Source organism: Aspergillus caelatus, assembly GCF_009193585.1.
Source record: "Aspergillus caelatus strain CBS 763.97 unplaced genomic scaffold BDV27scaffold_19, whole genome shotgun sequence".
NCBI classification, from domain to species: Eukaryota; Fungi; Ascomycota; class Eurotiomycetes; order Eurotiales; family Aspergillaceae; genus Aspergillus; species Aspergillus caelatus.
Window position 1 is genome coordinate 238,531 of NW_022475282.1, and position 16,841 is coordinate 255,371.

A 16,841-nucleotide genomic window follows, 5' to 3' on the forward strand; every position below is an offset into this window, starting at 1 on the left:
TCTAAAACATACCCATATGATGTTCAAGCACTTCCATATATAAGGAGACATCAAATACAACACTATATACGTTCACAAAAGCATAGCGATAGAGCATAACCACGCTACAGATTGATCTAGATGGAATTCAAAGCTTTCCCTTCAAGTGACTTCCACCATCCGTCGTAATAACCGCTCCATTCAGATGGCTGGATGCCCGACTTCCGAGGAACACCACCAGACCCGCAATATCCTCCGCACGACCCAGTCTCTTGTTGGGGGAGTAGTCCTCGAGCGCTTTCAACCCACCCTGAAGATTAATCAGGCCATCGGCCATCTTCGATGGGAAGAAGCCAGGGGCAATGGCATTGCACAGGATATGTCTGGGACCCAATTCAACAGCCAAGTTCTTAGTCAAGTGAATGACAGCCGCCTTAGAAGCCGAGTAGCTGAAAGTGGCGTTTTCCCCAAGACTGCCGACTCCCAGACCAGCGACAGAGCCAGTGACAATGACTCTTGAGGGCTCCTCACGCGTAGCCTTGACAGTAAGCAGAGGAGCAAATCTATTCACCAATCATTAGCAATCTCCGATGTTCACTCTCCAAACCAAAAGGTCTCACAAAAAAAAAAAAGAAAAACTCACTTCTGAACCAAATAAAACACACTCTTCACATTCAAATCCATAACCTTCGAGAACATATTCTCAGGATGCGTATCGAACTTCTCACCCCAGGTAGCTCCCGCATTCGCAAAGAGAATATCCACATGGTCCGTAGTCTTCTTCACTTCCTCAACTAGTCTGTCCAGTTCAGAGATCTTCGAGTTATCGGCCGCCACTGAGATGGCCTGCGCACCGGGTCTCTTGTTAGGGAGGGCATTGAGGGCCGCGACGGCTTCATCGCAGGCTTGGGCTTTACGAGAGGTAATGTAGACTTTCGAGCAACCAGCTTGAAGAAATCTTTTTCTCATACTTTTTGTTAGTGATACATGTACGGTGTATGTGTTTAGCGGGTGCAGAAGGAAATGGGGATACGGACCCGCTGGCAGCGTGGAGCCCTAGACCCCTGGAGCCGCCGGTTACGACGGCGACTTTGCCCTCGAGGGAGAAGATGGAGCCGAAGTTATCGAGCTGGACTTGGTCGGCGACGGACATTTTGGTGGTTGGATGGTATTTTAGGGTGGACTCAAGGGTTAGGGATGTGATGGTATGGAATTGAAGAGGGATTGGGAGGGATTGAGCTTGAAGTCATAGTGGAGGTGGATTGGGGTACAGTTCAAGATACCGAGGTCGTTCGGGCCAGCCGTTAAGATTCCCCCGCAAAGCATCTTTTATGGAACTCGGTTGATTATTAATCGAGTCGAGCATAATTCTGTTCCACCTACCTTTCGATGTTGAATTAGCCCTAACTCTGGGTAGAGCTGGGGGGTTATTTTAATAACATGATCGTGGAGTATGAATTTCTCAGTTCCTAGGGCTGGAGTTATTTTATGGAGTTGGAGTCATTTGTCAGATTATCGACGAAGGGTTCTTATCTCCATACTGGTATGATCTGACTTCCATACCATTTTAGGCTGTATCTTCTCGAGTTCCTTCGTTTCCGTAACAGTTCACGTCCACTGCCTTAGGTGCAATTCTGAATGATTGTTCACCTTATACATGTTCGCTTCATTCAGTATTCCCGGGCTATAGGTCTACCTCCCATATGCCTGGTTGTTGCGAGCTCCGACATGTAGATGAAGGAAGCTATCCAGATCATATAATATGGTTCTACCTTAACAGATCTGGAGACTCGCTTGTCATGACATTTTTAGCCAGTGACTCGTGGGAAGTCGGAAATGCTTATACCCCATGATCCCCACAACTTGGAGAAACAATGGTATCAACTAATTGTCCGTGCATTGTACATAGTATGTTTCTGGTGAGGCTATAGTACTTTACTGGTGCTTGGAGACTGACATGCTGGTTACAACACCTGATAAACACGACTCAACTCATGATAGACATAAATATCTACGCATATCGTTCGTTAACCTGGTCCTATTTGTACTCCGCACCCACCTACGAATCACATAGACGAAGGCAAGAATGTGCTCAATCGTGCGCCAAAGGTCCCCCGAATCCCCTCAAACTCCCTCATAGTCACATCCCGCCCATCTGATTGGCCAGATGAAGGTACCTTGGGGGGTCCTCAGCATCCATTCCAGGCTTATATTCTCTCTCTCGTCATGATCATCGACCAGAAATCCCTTACAACCCCTCTTCTCCCCCTCTTTCTTCCTCGTTCTCACATTTTCATCTTTTCCCACCACACATATACTCTCAAAAACCTCAACTAGGATACCAAACCATACTAACCAAACCACCCAAAATGGCCGCCACCACATTCTCCCTCCCACCTCTTCCCTACGCCTACGATGTAACCCACCCTGTCCGTCCAATACAAGAAAGAAAGAGCCCCAACTAACCAAGCCCCCTAGGCCCTGGAACCCATCATCTGCAAACAAATCATGGAAATCCACCACCAAAAACACCACCAAACCTACGTCACCAACCTCAACGCCGCACTATCCGCCCAATCCTCCGCCCTCGCAGCAAACAACATCCCCCAGCTCATCAACCTCCAGCAAAAGATCAAGTTCAACGGTGGCGGCCACATCAACCACTCCCTTTTCTGGAAGAACCTGGCTCCTCACGGCTCCTCGGAGACTAACATCGACGAGGCCGCTCCCGTCCTGAAGGCTGCCATTGAGGCCCAGTATGGCTCTGTGCAGAAGTTCAAGGAGGCCTTTGGAGCCGTGCTTCTCGGTCTGCAGGGGAGTGGATGGGGTTGGTTGGTGGCTAATGGGCCCGGCGGGAAGTTGGAGATTGTTTCGACGAAGGATCAGGATCCTGTGACGGATAAGGTTCCGGTTTTTGGGGTGGATATGTGGGAACATGCTTATTATTTGCAGGTTGGTTTTTCCTTTCATTCATTCTTTTTTTTTTTTCTTTCGTGTTTCATTTTTGGTAGTGGGATGTTTAACTGACTGCGTTTTAGTACTTCAACAACAAGGCCTCTTATGTAGAGGGTATCTGGAAGGTCCTTAACTGGCGCACTGCAGAGGACCGATTCAAGAATGGCGTGGAGGGCTCTGCACTTCTGAAGCTGTAGATCAGTGTCAGTCAGTTTGAAGCCATTCTGCTTAGCCAAAGTAAAATAACATGAATATGACCATGAACATGAATATGAATGAAATTATAAAACCCCAATTCCTTCCCAAAGAAAATAGTAATAAACCAGTCCCATAGCACCATATACCCAAATCCCCACCAACTCCAGAAAAGCAAGAAAGACCTCAATCAATCATATCCCACAATGCCCATCCCAATCCCCATAGACGACTGACCCTCCACCATGACCGTAACCTGCCGTCCAACGATCCCCGTCTCCGAAACCCCCAGATCCAATCTTTCCGGTAACTCAAACTCCATCTCAGCATTTCCCTTCCCACAAGGCTGTAACCGGAACTGATGAAGTGGTGGACTCATACGAGCAGACGTGAGATCTCCATATCGTCTAAGAACCGAATTAATATCAGCAATTTATTTCTTAACGAATAAAACCAGAAAGTAACAAGAGAGGGGGGAAAAGCAAGAACATACTCAATCCGCAAATCAATCCCCCTACACCCCCTAAAAACATCAAAGGTGTTTGCATCTTCAATACGAAAGACAGCTTTCGTCCCGGCGTCCATTTCCCGGAAGAATAAGGAATACGGACTCATGGATTTTGTGTTGGCGGTGGGGAACATCACGGCGATACGGTGGCCGGTGCTGGGTCGGGCAATTCCGCACATGGTTTATATGAGTATGGTTTTTTTTTTTAGGGTTGTCTGTATTGTATGAATGGATGGATTGACAGAGATGGTTTGTATGGTAGATTGCAATGAATAGAGGGTGAAGACACGTTTATTTATTTATTTATTTTTTTTATGATTCAGAGGTGATGAGAATAAATATGATGAGTTTTTCTTTTCAACTCTACTCCTACATTTTCTTTGCTCTATTTAAATATTTAAATACTGAATGAAACCCCTTGGACTGTCCCCAAGGTGTAGCCGTTGAAGCGTCCCAAAGGTGCTCAAATCTGCGCAAATCCGCGACGGATAATGTGGGGCGCCTTAGCTGGCCGATCATAACCACTCTGTGAATCCGGGTATGACCTGGTTTTCGGGTCCTGGTAGATTGCTTTGGAGTGGGTTTGAGGGGATTGTTTTGTGTATATTTTTTTTTATTTTTTTTTATTTTATTTTTATTTTATTCTATTGTAGTTGTCTGGAATAAAGAGTGGGTATTTCCAGGAGAAGTATGATATATTCTGTTCGCCTTGGGTGTCTAAAGAGAGATACCGGGTAGTTACATACATTAGTTAGTACAATGAGCCCTAGTCGATCAATAGAAATAAAGAGATTTGCTACATAGACTAAAGAATGACTTGTTCTGAAAACATGTACTTGCATTTCTTGGAACGGGTATCTTTTCTTTTCTTTTCTTTTTTTTTTTTTATTTTTTTATTTTTATTTTTATTTTTATTTTTATTTTTATTTTTTGTCTATGGAACTTAAGAGTACCTATGACATTGGCAGTAAGTCAGAGCCACTTCCTCAGGAATTATCTTCCTCTTCTATTTTAGACGGGAGTCGCTGGGCAGTAACTTTTGAATCAGTGATACTTCCCTTGTCTAAGATCTTGTAGCCTATACATCGACGATGTGGGAACGTCACACAAGTCTCTATACACGTGGATGACAAGGGGGACAATATCATGGAGATTAATTGGCACCGAGTACGAAATTATGTATTGGACATATCGTAAAGGATATAAGACGTAAAGTTCAATGATTATTTATATCAATACCGGATTGTAGACTGCTATGTACAACTACGCTGCCACCCTAACAGGGTGAGCCTCGGTGTTGTAGACAAACTTGTTGCCGTTGCCGCGCTGGACTTGCCACTCGTTATCTGTTTCCGTTAGATTAGTGTCTTTTTTACTCTGTCCATGATGGAGACTTACCAGGAGCAAAGGTCAGGTACACGTATTTCAACACCTCGGCGAAAAGGAAGCTCTCCTGGTTATCGTACCGGCCTCCACCGTTGGCAGCGTTGACGTTGGTCAGACCCGCAAACCCTGAGCTGGTGCGGCAGTACTTGTCAATATTGACAAACGCGTTCCACACCCACTCACGGTACTAGTCTTCTGTTAGTGCAGGATCAAAAAATGCTTACAGGCTCTGGAGGCACATACAATTTCCTGGCCAGTAATACGCCAGGCGTAGTAGAAACTCTCAATCACCTCCGGACGAAGAATATATGCGCCACTGCTAACATAGAAGCCCGCACGCTCGTACAGCTCCTTCTGGTCTGATGGTACTTTCTTGGGATCCCATCCGAAACTTTCGGGTCCGATTCCAGTCAGGGTTTGGTTATAAGTCTCGTGACATCCTTTCACCAAGTCCAGACCAAATTGGATAAAGTCTTCGCGGTTCAGGACGGTCCCGCCAAGCAAGAAACTGCCGCCGTCGAAGCAAGTAAGATGCTGGGAGCTCAAACTATATGTGCCATTGTTGTAGGACGATAGGAAAGTCAGGTCCGGGCGAGTTGACGGGTGGGATGCCAAATGTTTGATGCTAGATTCTGCCGCTTTCACCCAGCGATCCCCGTAGATGCTGAACCTTTTAGGATCATACACGTACATCTTGATAAGGTATTCGTAGAACGAGTCATCGCCTCCATTCCAGCTCACCACTCCGTCGGTGAAATTTCCGCTTGTGATGTTGATATGGCTTCCAGCCAGTCCCTCAAACGGCTCTGCACTCTTTGGTGAAGGACTGAGCAAATAGTCCTCTGCCTTCTGGCTGAGTTTAGCATACTCTGTATCACCAGTCAGGTCTGAAAGCCGGGTCCATTCGAGAACCAAGGTACCAGTCACGGCCAGCCCGTTGGTTTCTGCACCATCATTTCCGTGCGAAGTAATGTTGATATTGTTGTAGGGAATACCACTGGGAGTGTCAAAGGCGAACTTGAGTACGTCCGCTAGGTTTTTCGACTGAGTCAAAAGTTTCTCAACTTTTGCGGGGTCTTTGACAAGGTTCGAGGCCGGACCCTTCAACAGGTCATAGCCAGACAGCATGCCACCCAGGTATCGGATTGTCGTTTCAAACAGGCTCACTTGATCATCAGTCTTAGAGTAGTCAATCCCGGCAACATGATCCAAAATCTGGTTGACGATGGTGTCATTGCCCATAATGACGGCCGTGGATAGGGCATCCACGGCGGACGCACCCCAGCCATTCCGCGAATCACCGGCACCGTTCGAGATAGGGTGTAGCTCATCATGTGGGTAAGCATACTGCATGTAACCATCCCAAGCATGTACGAAAGCCTCCTTCACGGCATTCGCACGGGACTCACTAGTGTTACCCCGTGCAGCGCGCTGTTCAAACTTGAGCTGGGGATAGGCTAGAGAAGGAGTGACAAGGCTCAAAGCCGTGAGAGGCAATGAGAGCGATGAAAAATGCATTATGGAGGTCGTAATTTGCAATGAAACTAGAGGTAGGGAGTGTCGGATATTAAGAATTATCTCTGTATAGATAAAAGGAATGACAGCCTAATCAGGTAGGCGGGTGTTTTTAGAGATATATACTGTAGGTATGGTCGAATTGACAAAAGAGTGGAATCACTTCGACATGGAAACGGATGTAAAAGAGTGACAAGGAAGTGCGTGTTGAGAGAAAGACAAGAGGAAAGGAGGGAGGGAAGGGAGTTCATGTGTCGCGTGGAGAAGCGAATGATCATATTTTTTAAAATTAAAGATTAGCATGGAGAATCAGCCGACCCTTTTGGGTAAGTCATGGGTGCGATCATCCCTCATTTGCCGTAACTACTACTTTTGGCCGTGAAATCAACAGGATAGAGTTCCAGACTATGTTCGGTTACAGGCACCATCACCTATTCGGGCAAACTAAGCCAGATCGATCCAGGCCCGCGCCGATCCGGGTTCCATGATTGGATCGATCGCGTGGATGTTATGCAGGGGAAAAGACTCTCCAGCTAATAGTATGGCCGAAAGAATGTGGATACTCAGGAGTTATTGCTACTGAACATAATGGAATGGTTAAGTACACTCCGTACTATATGTAGTACTTCATCTAAGGCTACTCTGTGTATAAGTCGATCGACTTATATATTAATAATAACAGCTTTGTTCTTTTCATGAGGTATCATCTGTTCGAGTCACGCTGTTCCACGATGCCAGGTGACTCGTACCTGAGGAATCAGGCAGCACATTATTCCTAAAGCCATGCAAGGCCAAGAATCTGACACCGGTTGAACTTAAACTGTGGGGTCACTGGACAATCAAGATCGAGATGCCTCCTTTCAGGTCACATCGACACGGAATATATGTGACATGAATATATTACTGTGTATATACTAGTGCGTCCATAGTACGGCCCTAGTGGATATATCCGAGTGTCTGTGGAGGTGAGATCCACTCGGTTTATAAATAACTTTCATCCTCCGGTAAACTTCTCCATATAACACTCTTTATCAACATCTGTGAGTTGCTAATGATACGATCAGTTTTTTTTTTTTTTTTCAATATACTAAGATTTCGGATGGCAATGTATCACGGGATTCCAAAATGGTCTCTGGTCATGTTCGAGCAAGATCCATCGATTTATCATCTGAATGATGGACGTGACACACACACACACTCTCTCGACGGTCGCGCGACTAGTTAACTAGTGTGGAAAGGTCCCCATACTTATTCTTCCTACACTCCAAGAACCCCGATGAGATCAATGCGCCCACCAAAGGATGTACAGAATTCAAGATAATATTTGATAAGTCTGGTATCTCATTTATGGAGTCAGTTAGTATTATGGCTCTGCCGAAAATCGGATGAAAGAAACGGATCACCGAAATGGTTGATGGGCGCTTGAGAGAATGACCCTTTTTGGAGAGATATATGCAAAAGATAAGCGAAAGAAAGGCCAAAGGGTTATATTTCAACCAGACCAAATGCTAGCCAAGACTAACGTTGGGATTATTCTTCCTATAAGGTAGACTCCGTTGGAATGTTCTGATGTTGACTCCCATGCGAGGAAGGCCCTTGGGCGAGAAACAATATGACTATGATGATTTTTCTCTGTCCAAATTAGGTGCATATCGTCATATCTGTGGGACAAGTACCGATAGGTTAAGGATATAGGTACTACTGTCTATACACATTGTCCACCAGATTTGCTAACGGCATCCTATTGGTTGTCATGCAAGCACGAGATCAATAAGCACAGAATTACATGGCAGCTACCTCAGAGTTGTGGGGTGCAAAGCTGTAAGTTTCATCGGATCCATGCAGCTTTGAGAGACGCCCTGTTTTTCTCTCCTTCCTAGCTCTGACCTAAGTTCTTCACATCTATATTCGACTCACCTACGATGCCGTGGCACCCAGTGTCGACTAATCGCTATGAGCGCGCATTCGACTCCCTGAAGTTCGATTGGGGCATTGCAGAAGCTGGGGCCCCGTTGCAGAAGCAACTTTATTTGGTCTCATGTTCACTTAAACCCCAACATCTAGCCCCTGTTAAGGAAGCGCGGCAGGCATGGAAAGCCTTGCGACGGCAGTATCCTCAGATTGCGGCCGTAGCAGATAAATCCGGCACACGGCTAACCTACACCGTACCATCGCCGGAAGAACTCGAAGCATGGGTGCATGACATTTTTCTGGTAGTGGAGGAGAGTTCCGCTACACACCTGTACCAAACACTGCCACCATCCTCACTGTTCTGTCTATACAAGCCGCCTTTCTTCGCATTCTGGCCGACGGCCCGGCCGAGTCGCAGTTGGATGGCTCGGAAGCCGCCCGTCTAGCACCATCCTTAGATGAGGCTGACCGTCACGGCAGCCGTGCATGCCGCCCTGGTACTGACCATGTTGCCCCTGGCGCAGGCAGAATTTTGACCCAACTACGCGCGGGCACGTCAGCGGCAGGTACACGGGGTTCAATGTCATCGATCATCGCAAGTACCTGTCTACCCCGTATAACGGGCCTGACGCAGCGGTCGCCGTCTACCACACAGGCATCCCGTTCAGCGTGGATCTGGCCGCCAACCATGACTTTGCCTCTCTTGCAGCGGCGTTCGCCCGGGGATACAAGCGGGATCTGAGCCGCAAGGAATCCAGGAACATCTTTACCTTCCTGGCGGAGTATGTGCGCAAGATCCTAGGGTTATTAGGAGCAGCTCCACCCGACCCATTATAGGGTGCCGGCGCATCCTTGAGCTGAGCTCGGTCGGAGTTGTCAACGATTATCTCCCGGCCGAGTACGAGGACATCGCGAGGAAGCTTGAGGTTCAGGGCTGGTTGATCGCGGTGGAATGTATCAATCGCCTACTACTCACCAACGTGTGGACTTGGGATGGCCAGATGCAACTTGCGGTCAACTGGAACGAGTCATTCTATGAGGAGGAGTTTGTGACGATATTCTTGGACAGCTGGATGCTGACTCTGACGCGGGAACTAGGGGTGAACTAGGTAGTCTTCAAGTTCCAGAATGTCGAAGAGAAGCTTGCTGTTTCTAAGTTTCCATTAGGCAGGTCTGAAGCTCTCATTGCGTATAGCATCTTCGGCTGTTATTCTCAGGGCACCAAGAGGCCTGAAGCTAACCACTCAAGGAGTGCTGGAAAAACCATGCGTAGATATCCATAGGGTGAGATGCGATGGGAGCTTTGATAGGTTTTCTTAGCATCAATACTATCTTCTATATTAGATTTCTAGGCTTGGACTCTTTTCGGGGAGTCGTATAGTTGCATTTACCCTTGGTAGATGACTGGAGGGTTATAGAAGATTGATTGGCATAACTAGAGTTCTCGTTGTGGGCTTCAGGGATATATCTAGAGGACTTAAAGAGGACCTAAAGGGGCTTAGATATCATACTAATGTAACGAGACAATGGTACCGACGGAAGTTGAGGGTCAAGGTTGGGGATGAGTCCATCATAGGACAAGGTGAATGGGGGTCAGTGAACAATAAAACGAAAGAGTGAATGGGAAAGAGAGAGTGGGTAAATTCCAAACATGACTATTCCACTAGATAGTGATGTACAGCCGTAGAAATTTCTCTCTAGAATGACTTTAAATTTAATTTTTCTAGGCTATTTATTTAAATGGAAGACTTGAGGCTTTCAGAGTATTTAGGGTTCGGGCAGAGATATTTTTAAGTTATGGTGGTTTTTCCTTTTCCCTTGGGTTGTGTAAGATATACTTTATAAGTAAAATACAACAGCTGTATAACTTTTGCACAATCCCTGTCTGGTTTAGCGTGGCTTGGCATTTAGGGTTTGGGAATAATATCTAAGTACGTATGTCGGAAACTGTTTTCTCATGCATCGAGAGCATTATTTCGGCGGTTGATTGAATAGAATATCAATCCATCATCTACTATTGAGTTGTGGTTGTGACATCCCACAAACATGCAAGAAACCCAGATTATCGAAAGAAGAACACGAAATGGCGAAATACACACTGCTGCAGAGGGCACCGGTTGTATTACTACTAGAGAGGTGTGGAAGCTTATTCATGAGCTCAAAGATATTATTAACTATCAAACCACGCTTATCGAGTCCACCAAAGCCGAGTTAGAAGAGGTTAAATATGATCAGAATGTCTTTCGCGAACAGAATGAAAAGCTTTATAAAAAAAAAAAGTCACAGCCCTACGGACACAGATCGAAACGGCCCTGCCGATATCCCCGACCAGAGTCGCAGCCAGCGGCAGTGATGATACCCCTCAACCAGCCCACTAACGACTGGAGAAAGAATGGAACTGTGTCCTGAGCAGAAAATATGGCTTAACAGGCCAGGTAGATATGGCTTCTTTGTTCTATTATTGAAGTGATTGAGGCGTGGGCATAAAACTGAAAATCTAGACAGAGCAATGTTGTTACTCTGGCTTTAAGTCTATTCGGAACTGAGTCCCTCGCATTATGTTCACCAACAATACTGCATTCCTACCACTCAGCAGCCGCCGAGAATTGATAAGCACAATTATACACCAAGTCTCTGGCCAACTCGTCGAATTCCTTCGGAGGAGGTAAGGTAGTGGTTGGGCATTTGGAACATCAAGTTTAACCTATATTGATCACGTGTCTATATCATTGCTTAAGAGTCGTGGTATATTTATGTTGGAGGGCTTGTGTGGGGGAATAGGAAGAGCCAAACGGTTCTTCCGAAGCCAACCATTTAATGTACTAGGCCTAATGTCCTGGCATGAGATTGGGGACATGAGGGCTGTTTCCGGCGCCCGGTTCACCGTCACAACTAATACTCATTATTTTTTTTTCTGACCCACAGGCGCTAATTTCTGACCCCCTGATAACTGTAACCCCCTTCTAGACCTCACAGGCTACCCCTCGCCCAGCAATACCGATATTCGTGTTGGCCCATTGAAGGGAAAAATTGCACTGTAGGAAGATTCTACGAAGGGCAAGAAACGTTTTGGAGCGCGACTGATCACCCGCGAATTGCGCGGCGGAGGGTAAGAATCCTGGGTAATTAGGCGGTCCCATTCTCACCTCTTTTCCAATTAACCTAATATGTGTGTGTGTGTGTGTGTGTGTGTGTGTGTGTGTGTGTGTGTGTGTGTGTGTGTTTGTGCAGACATTCTCTAACGCGTTATTTACTTGCTCTGCCAGTCCTGCTTGATGAGGTCCGCTGCCCTTTCCGCGAATGCGTATACAGTGGCTTGCAGATTCGCCGTGCTTACCAGCGGGATAGCACTCGCATCTACAACCCTCAGTCCTTCGATATCATAGACCCTCAAATTGGAATCCACCACTCCGTCTCTCTCGCGTGGCAGCATGGAACAGGTCCCCGCAAAGTGCCACATGGAGACTAAATTCTCCCGAGCATACTTCTTTGCGGCATCTAAGTCTCCCTGGAAGTCTGCAGCTGAGTCACGGAATTTCAGTGGCTGTTCGAGCAGCTCCCCCAGCTGAGGTGACTCGGCTAAGTTCTTGATACCGAGCAAGTGCCGTGCTATGACTTCCAGATCGAGAGGATTCGACAGGTAACCAGGATCAATAATTGGAGGGGTTTCAGGACTGATAGAGGTACTTGAGTTCTTTTTGTCAGATTTGGTGAATATACGGTTTGCTGGGGGGGACCCATGTAAAGAATCAGGAGTAAAGAACCTCTCACAATCTCTAGCAGGCAAGAAGAAAACAAAAAGATTCACTTACATATGAACGCTTCCGCGGGAAAGCGGTTGAGAGAGCATTACTCCAAGCGTAACGAACTTTCCCGGCGAAGCAGCTGGGATAGTCTTATCATTGAGATCTTTGGCATAATTTGTCTGCCCTAAGGCGGACAGGTACACAGCTGATGGTTGCTTGGAATCAAGAACTGTGGTCTTTGCGATATCGTAATAGGCTTGTGTTGCCCTGTGCTCTTGTGATTTTTCGGGGATATGGTTTATAAATAATGCCTGGAGAGCACTTCTGTCCGGTGAAGAAAGAGGTAAATAGGCGTAAGTGTGAACCCCGAGTGAAGCCAGAGGCCCAGACTGCGTGGCAGTGTATTCCTGCATTGCCTGACTGAGGGCTTCAGGCTCTTGTCTGGCCAGAGAGTCCTTAGTCTCCAGTTCAGCCTTTGCTTGAAATGCGGTGTACGATACCATATGATCTAGAAGTAGTAGATATTAGTTTAAATCTGTTCCAAAGCGAGTATATGTCAAAAAGGGAGATGGTTTCAGATTATTTCAGAGCCATATCAAGATCAACAACACAGGTTTTGAATGTGCTAGATTGGAAGCTGTTCACATACCCTGAAGATTCTGCCCAACTCCAGGAAGTTTCACGACCATATCGATACCATACTTCTCAAGAAGTTCTGCTCCACCAACTCCAGAAAGTTGGAGGATCTTGGGAGATTGAAAAGCGCCAGCGGCAAGTATAACTTCGCTCCTTGCCTGAATAGTCTTTGAGCTACCATCGAGACTGTATTGGACTCCAATCGATCTGGGAGGTTTGCTTTTGTCAAACAGGACTCTCTCGACAAATGAGTTTGTAAGAACGTGAAGATTTTGTCGAAGCTCAACAGGCTTATAGTAGGCCGAGGCGGAGTTGCTTCTTCTGCCCTTCGAGTCGATGCTAGCAAGGCAACTGAATGAGCCTATAGAGCTGTGGATGAACGGATCCCCGGCGTTGTATTGTCCTCTGCTGCGGAACAGTTCGGCCCAAGCCTTGCGAATAGGGTGCGTCTGGTTGCCAAAAGATGTTTGGATCGGACCTTTCGCTTCGTTCAATTCAGGCCAGTCCTCAATTGCCAGACCTTCTTTGGCATCCTGTGCTACAGTCGGACTGCTGTAGGCCTTGGAGAAATAATCCTTTAACATAGACCAATTCCATCCGGGGTTACCAAGTGCTTCCCATGAGTCAACAACACTCTTGAAAGGAGGAACAAAGACGTGTGCATTTAATGAACTGGATCCTCCGAGTGCCTTGCCTTGGTTGAGACCAAGCACTCTGCCATTGAGGCCTGGCTGTAAAAGCAATGAGTAAGCCCACACACCCTTTATCGAGACAGAGACGGTCCTTACCTGAGGGGAAGAGTGGAATTTCCAATCGGCGTCGGATCCAAGTAGTGCGGCATAAAAGATGGGAATGTTCACGCGGGGATCTGCTGTCAAGTCGGCGCCTGCTTCGAGAACCAGGACGGAGGTGCTGGGGTCCTCGCTGAGTCGAGAAGCAACCACTAGGCCAGCGGTACCGCCGCCAATAACAACAAAGTCATATACAGCAGCCATTTTGTACTATACGCAGACTTAGTGCAAGATTGGACAAATAATATTTTTTTAAAAAAAAAAAAAAAGAAAGAAAAAAAAAGAAAGAAAAATGGAGCTGCGAGCATAGCGAGTGACTTGTTGAAAAGAAAAGAGAGACCCGTGGGCGGGAAATACATATATATATATATATATATTGGTACTAGCCGAATTATTTCCCCAGGATTATAATAGTAAACAAAGAAACAGATAAGAGTACTACATGGAAATACTATAATTAATTAGCTCCACAAATGCCAGTTCCAACCCCCGCCCAAAAGTACTAGATCGACAGGCCCCCCTCCTTAAATGTAGTTTAGCGCGTGTTACATTGTTATGGTCCCATTTCATATTACCATATCATTGGAACTGTAAAAGTGGCTTAAAATATCGGCGGCGAGGTTTCGGTGCTGACTGACGGCATTCCAGCGTCGTAAGTTACAGTGAATTATTATTATGCTTGAGAGTAGAATTGAGGAGCTTTACTTAGCGGCTGGCAACTAGAGCCTTGCAGGGTTGGAACCTTTGTTCATTTGGGTGGTAATTGGATGCTAATCTGTATGTGAGAGACTTTTGGGCAGCATAACTACTAATTCTTATTAGCTCATAAAATCTCCAAATTGACTCAATAATAGTAGTATAGCAGTCTTGTTTTTGGGCCAATTGTTATCGGTCTCGAGTTCACGCAGTCCCAGAATCCCAGCTTCGTGCAGACGCCTACCCTGTGGCTCCCAACAATCACGACCCTTATTCGGCCCCATGCATCTTGGCCTCATGAATGCAACATTGGGAATACTCGGGGCCCCCTCCCGGCCAACTGAACACGGGCAAAACGGGTTGTGAATCCAGCAATTCGACGCGAATCTGATGTTTGTGCTTGCGAAGCTGCAGGGGATTGTGCCGTGAGATGCAGACATTTAGGTGGGGTCCTGTGTGTGTGTGTGTGTGTGTGTGTGTGTGTGTGTGTGTGTACTGTGTGCATGGGGTCAGTTTTGAAAGGCTCAAGTCGAGTTTTGAGTTTTAATTTCAGGGCCGACATTCAGGTGTGTTGGTCTCTCGTCATGGGTCCTGACATAGCTATTGCTTCTGGACTACTCACATTCGACTATCCAAAGACACATCAATCAAAAGAAATAAGTGAAGAGATATATCTTGGCTCTGACAATGCAAGCAAAATGCCAGTGGGTTTCGAAAACGAAGATAGTGCGGAGACATGGGTGGTTCCCGGCTTTTCATGGGACCATCCACTTGTCATACAACTCCACCTCGGAAGGATTACCTCCTTGTCAGTTAGTACGTGTAGGCTTTGTTGGTTGCCTGATCGGAAAGTAGCCTTCCAGCTGGCGTCATTCCACACTGAGTCGATTGCGGCTCTGGATGAATAAGGGCAGTCAAGGTCGTGAACACTGGTACACAACGGCTTGCTAAGAGACACTACTGCAGTTTTCCTATTCTATTTGACAGTCTGGGCGTGACTTCCATTATATCTACAACCATGGCGTCTTTCCTATTATTATTATGCTATTATGTATGCACTGCCCATCTTTTTATCTGCGATAATATCAAAGATATTATTTTCCTGGGACTTTTATTCTGGGGCATTGAATGCCTCTACGGCGTCTGAATTCGGTATGGGGGCCTCTTTGTCTTTCAGCCAGATACTGGCTTCTTGACCTGAAATGTTCCTCTGGTTATGGAGCAATCTGTTTCTTTTTACTCTCCATAATCAGCGCTCTGTCTCTGCGATCTCGGAGGGCAAGATTAACAAACCCTGGAGATCTCTTTCAGCCGGCCGGATATCATCACGTCAAGTCAGAATGCTTATATATTGCATGTATTCTGCTATATTTACAGTTTCAGGCACGATGGGTGGTGCTGTACCTTGTATTCTGGAGGCATTCTCCTGTTTGTGGTACAACGAATGGAATGGTGTATCAAACCCACTATTGAAGAACTTGCTTAATGGTGTTGGGTTCGCGTGCTTCTTTGCTGGCCCACTAGAGGTTGTAACAGATAACTCAGTTGTTTCTGGCGATATGAAAGTATTCATGTGGCTCCTTGTTCTCGCTGGTGCAATTATGACAACTGTTCACGCTCAGGATTTTCGGGATATTGAGGGAGATAGAGTCTCCGGTCGAAAAACAGTGCCCCTATTAATCGGAGACCAAAAAGCTAGGTCTGCCCTAGTAGTGGGAATTATAGGTTGGACAGCGTTGTCCTGTTGGTTTTGGGATCTGGGCTCGGCGGAACGCCCATGGCTTTCCTGCATCCCCGGGTGCGTTGCGGGCACTATAGTGGTTTGGGGATTTTACTGGAACAAAACTCGTGAGGGAGATCGAAGGTCTACTTTAGTAATTATAATGGGGAAAAGCTCTTGATAAACCTACCTCAAAAGCAGTTTGTACTGTTGGAATATTTCTTACCATGAACCCCTTTTTATAGTTGAGTACGGAAATATTCAAATCCGCATAAATAACTCAAGAGAACTCACCTTTACTGTTAACTATAAAGTATTAAGAGCGTCTAGAGATTCTGATATAGTTCCTATTAAGCTCATTACTTCTATCCAATAAAGAAAATAGTCTTGAAGAAACAAATATATCATCTCCGTTTATAGAGCCTCACTCTTTGCCAGATAATATATCCAATAGCGGCAGAAATATTGCAATTCCAATGGTAATTAACTATTGATAAGTTGAGTATCAGTATCCCTACACTCAGTTCCATAGCTTGGGAAATTACATATATTCTTCCTTAGCTTGTGGTACATGATAATAAGATATCGAGATATCAATTTATAATATATCTTATTTTTATCTACCCAGAAAGGAGTTTTCTTTGCTGAATTTGGATCAAAAAGAAAATCGCGGAAAGACTGATAAAAAGGCCGGAAAGGTATTGTTTTATCAGTTGATATATTAAGGACAGAGTACAGTGAGTTTAGTCGGGTATTAGTTAATATAGTGGAAATTCCCAGTAGTCTGGACAGAGCTATAACTG

At 45.9% G+C, this 16,841-nt stretch overlaps 7 protein-coding genes across 7 annotated transcripts; 3 read left to right on the plus strand and 4 right to left on the minus strand.

The window, feature by feature from the left end:
* Position 1: 1 nt before the first annotated feature.
* BDV27DRAFT_121969 (oxidoreductase, short-chain dehydrogenase/reductase family) lies at positions 2-1,228 on the minus strand. The gene is made up of 3 exons (XM_032065504.1): positions 1,017-1,228; positions 623-937; positions 2-542 (listed from the first exon to the last, which is right to left on the minus strand). Exons 1-3 carry the CDS (start codon positions 1,130-1,132, stop codon positions 128-130), a joined length of 846 nt encoding a protein of 281 aa, XP_031931847.1. The 5' UTR covers positions 1,133-1,228; the 3' UTR covers positions 2-127.
* A 1,090-nt stretch (positions 1,229-2,318) lies between these two features.
* BDV27DRAFT_167296 (superoxide dismutase) lies at positions 2,319-3,131 on the plus strand (the record flags this gene model as incomplete). Its single annotated transcript, XM_032074441.1, has 3 exons — positions 2,319-2,396; positions 2,458-2,931; positions 3,018-3,131. The coding sequence occupies exons 1-3, from the start codon at positions 2,349-2,351 to the stop codon at positions 3,129-3,131; spliced, it is 636 nt and encodes a 211-aa protein (XP_031931848.1). The 5' UTR covers positions 2,319-2,348.
* A 188-nt stretch (positions 3,132-3,319) lies between these two features.
* BDV27DRAFT_153778 (uncharacterized protein) lies at positions 3,320-3,816 on the minus strand (the record flags this gene model as incomplete). The annotated part of the gene is made up of 2 exons (XM_032071850.1): positions 3,320-3,536; positions 3,623-3,816. 2 exons carry the CDS (start codon positions 3,814-3,816, stop codon positions 3,320-3,322), a joined length of 411 nt encoding a protein of 136 aa, XP_031931849.1.
* Positions 3,817-4,847: 1,031 nt separating this feature from the next.
* BDV27DRAFT_121970 (glycoside hydrolase family 47 protein) lies at positions 4,848-6,760 on the minus strand. Its single transcript, XM_032065505.1, has 3 exons — positions 5,267-6,760; positions 5,036-5,210; positions 4,848-4,983 (listed from the first exon to the last, which is right to left on the minus strand). Exons 1-3 carry the CDS (start codon positions 6,539-6,541, stop codon positions 4,901-4,903), a joined length of 1,533 nt encoding a protein of 510 aa, XP_031931850.1. The 5' UTR covers positions 6,542-6,760; the 3' UTR covers positions 4,848-4,900.
* Positions 6,761-8,460: 1,700 nt separating this feature from the next.
* On the plus strand, positions 8,461-9,558 carry BDV27DRAFT_153780 (uncharacterized protein; the record flags this gene model as incomplete). Its single annotated transcript, XM_032071851.1, has 3 exons — positions 8,461-8,889; positions 8,978-9,231; positions 9,261-9,558. 3 exons carry the CDS (start codon positions 8,461-8,463, stop codon positions 9,556-9,558), a joined length of 981 nt encoding a protein of 326 aa, XP_031931851.1.
* Positions 9,559-11,648: 2,090 nt separating this feature from the next.
* BDV27DRAFT_121974 (GMC family oxidoreductase) lies at positions 11,649-13,861 on the minus strand. The gene is made up of 4 exons (XM_032065506.1): positions 13,620-13,861; positions 12,845-13,562; positions 12,262-12,703; positions 11,649-12,135 (listed from the first exon to the last, which is right to left on the minus strand). Exons 1-4 carry the CDS (start codon positions 13,824-13,826, stop codon positions 11,700-11,702), a joined length of 1,803 nt encoding a protein of 600 aa, XP_031931852.1. The 5' UTR covers positions 13,827-13,861; the 3' UTR covers positions 11,649-11,699.
* A 1,377-nt stretch (positions 13,862-15,238) lies between these two features.
* On the plus strand, positions 15,239-16,302 carry BDV27DRAFT_121979 (UbiA family prenyltransferase). Its single transcript, XM_032065507.1, has one exon. The coding sequence runs from the start codon at positions 15,521-15,523 to the stop codon at positions 16,217-16,219; it is 699 nt and encodes a 232-aa protein (XP_031931853.1). The 5' UTR covers positions 15,239-15,520; the 3' UTR covers positions 16,220-16,302.
* Positions 16,303-16,841: the final 539 nt, after the last annotated feature.

Excerpts from the sequence above, each read along its gene's own strand:
- BDV27DRAFT_121969 (XM_032065504.1), bottom strand. The coding sequence starts at position 1,132 with ATGTCCGTCGCCGACCAAGTCCAGCTCGATAACTTCGGCTCCATCTTC. Across the intron at positions 938-1,016 it reads GGGCTCCACGCTGCCAGCGG|ATTTCTTCAAGCTGGTTGCT; the intron begins GTCCGTATCCCC and ends TATGAGAAAAAG. Across the intron at positions 543-622 it reads GTGTTTTATTTGGTTCAGAA|ATTTGCTCCTCTGCTTACTG; the intron begins GTGAGTTTTTCT and ends ATTGGTGAATAG.
- BDV27DRAFT_121970 (XM_032065505.1), bottom strand. The coding sequence starts at position 6,541 with ATGCATTTTTCATCGCTCTCATTGCCTCTCACGGCTTTGAGCCTTGTC. Across the intron at positions 5,211-5,266 it reads GTATTACTGGCCAGGAAATT|TACCGTGAGTGGGTGTGGAA; the intron begins GTATGTGCCTCC and ends ACAGAAGACTAG. Across the intron at positions 4,984-5,035 it reads GTACCTGACCTTTGCTCCTG|ATAACGAGTGGCAAGTCCAG; the intron begins GTAAGTCTCCAT and ends TAACGGAAACAG.
- BDV27DRAFT_121974 (XM_032065506.1), bottom strand. The coding sequence starts at position 13,826 with ATGGCTGCTGTATATGACTTTGTTGTTATTGGCGGCGGTACCGCTGGC. Across the intron at positions 12,704-12,844 it reads AGTTGGGCAGAATCTTCAGG|ATCATATGGTATCGTACACC; the intron begins GTATGTGAACAG and ends TACTACTTCTAG. Across the intron at positions 12,136-12,261 it reads TCCCGCGGAAGCGTTCATAT|TACCTCTATCAGTCCTGAAA; the intron begins GTAAGTGAATCT and ends AAAGAACTCAAG.
- BDV27DRAFT_121979 (XM_032065507.1), top strand. The coding sequence starts at position 15,521 with ATGTTCCTCTGGTTATGGAGCAATCTGTTTCTTTTTACTCTCCATAAT.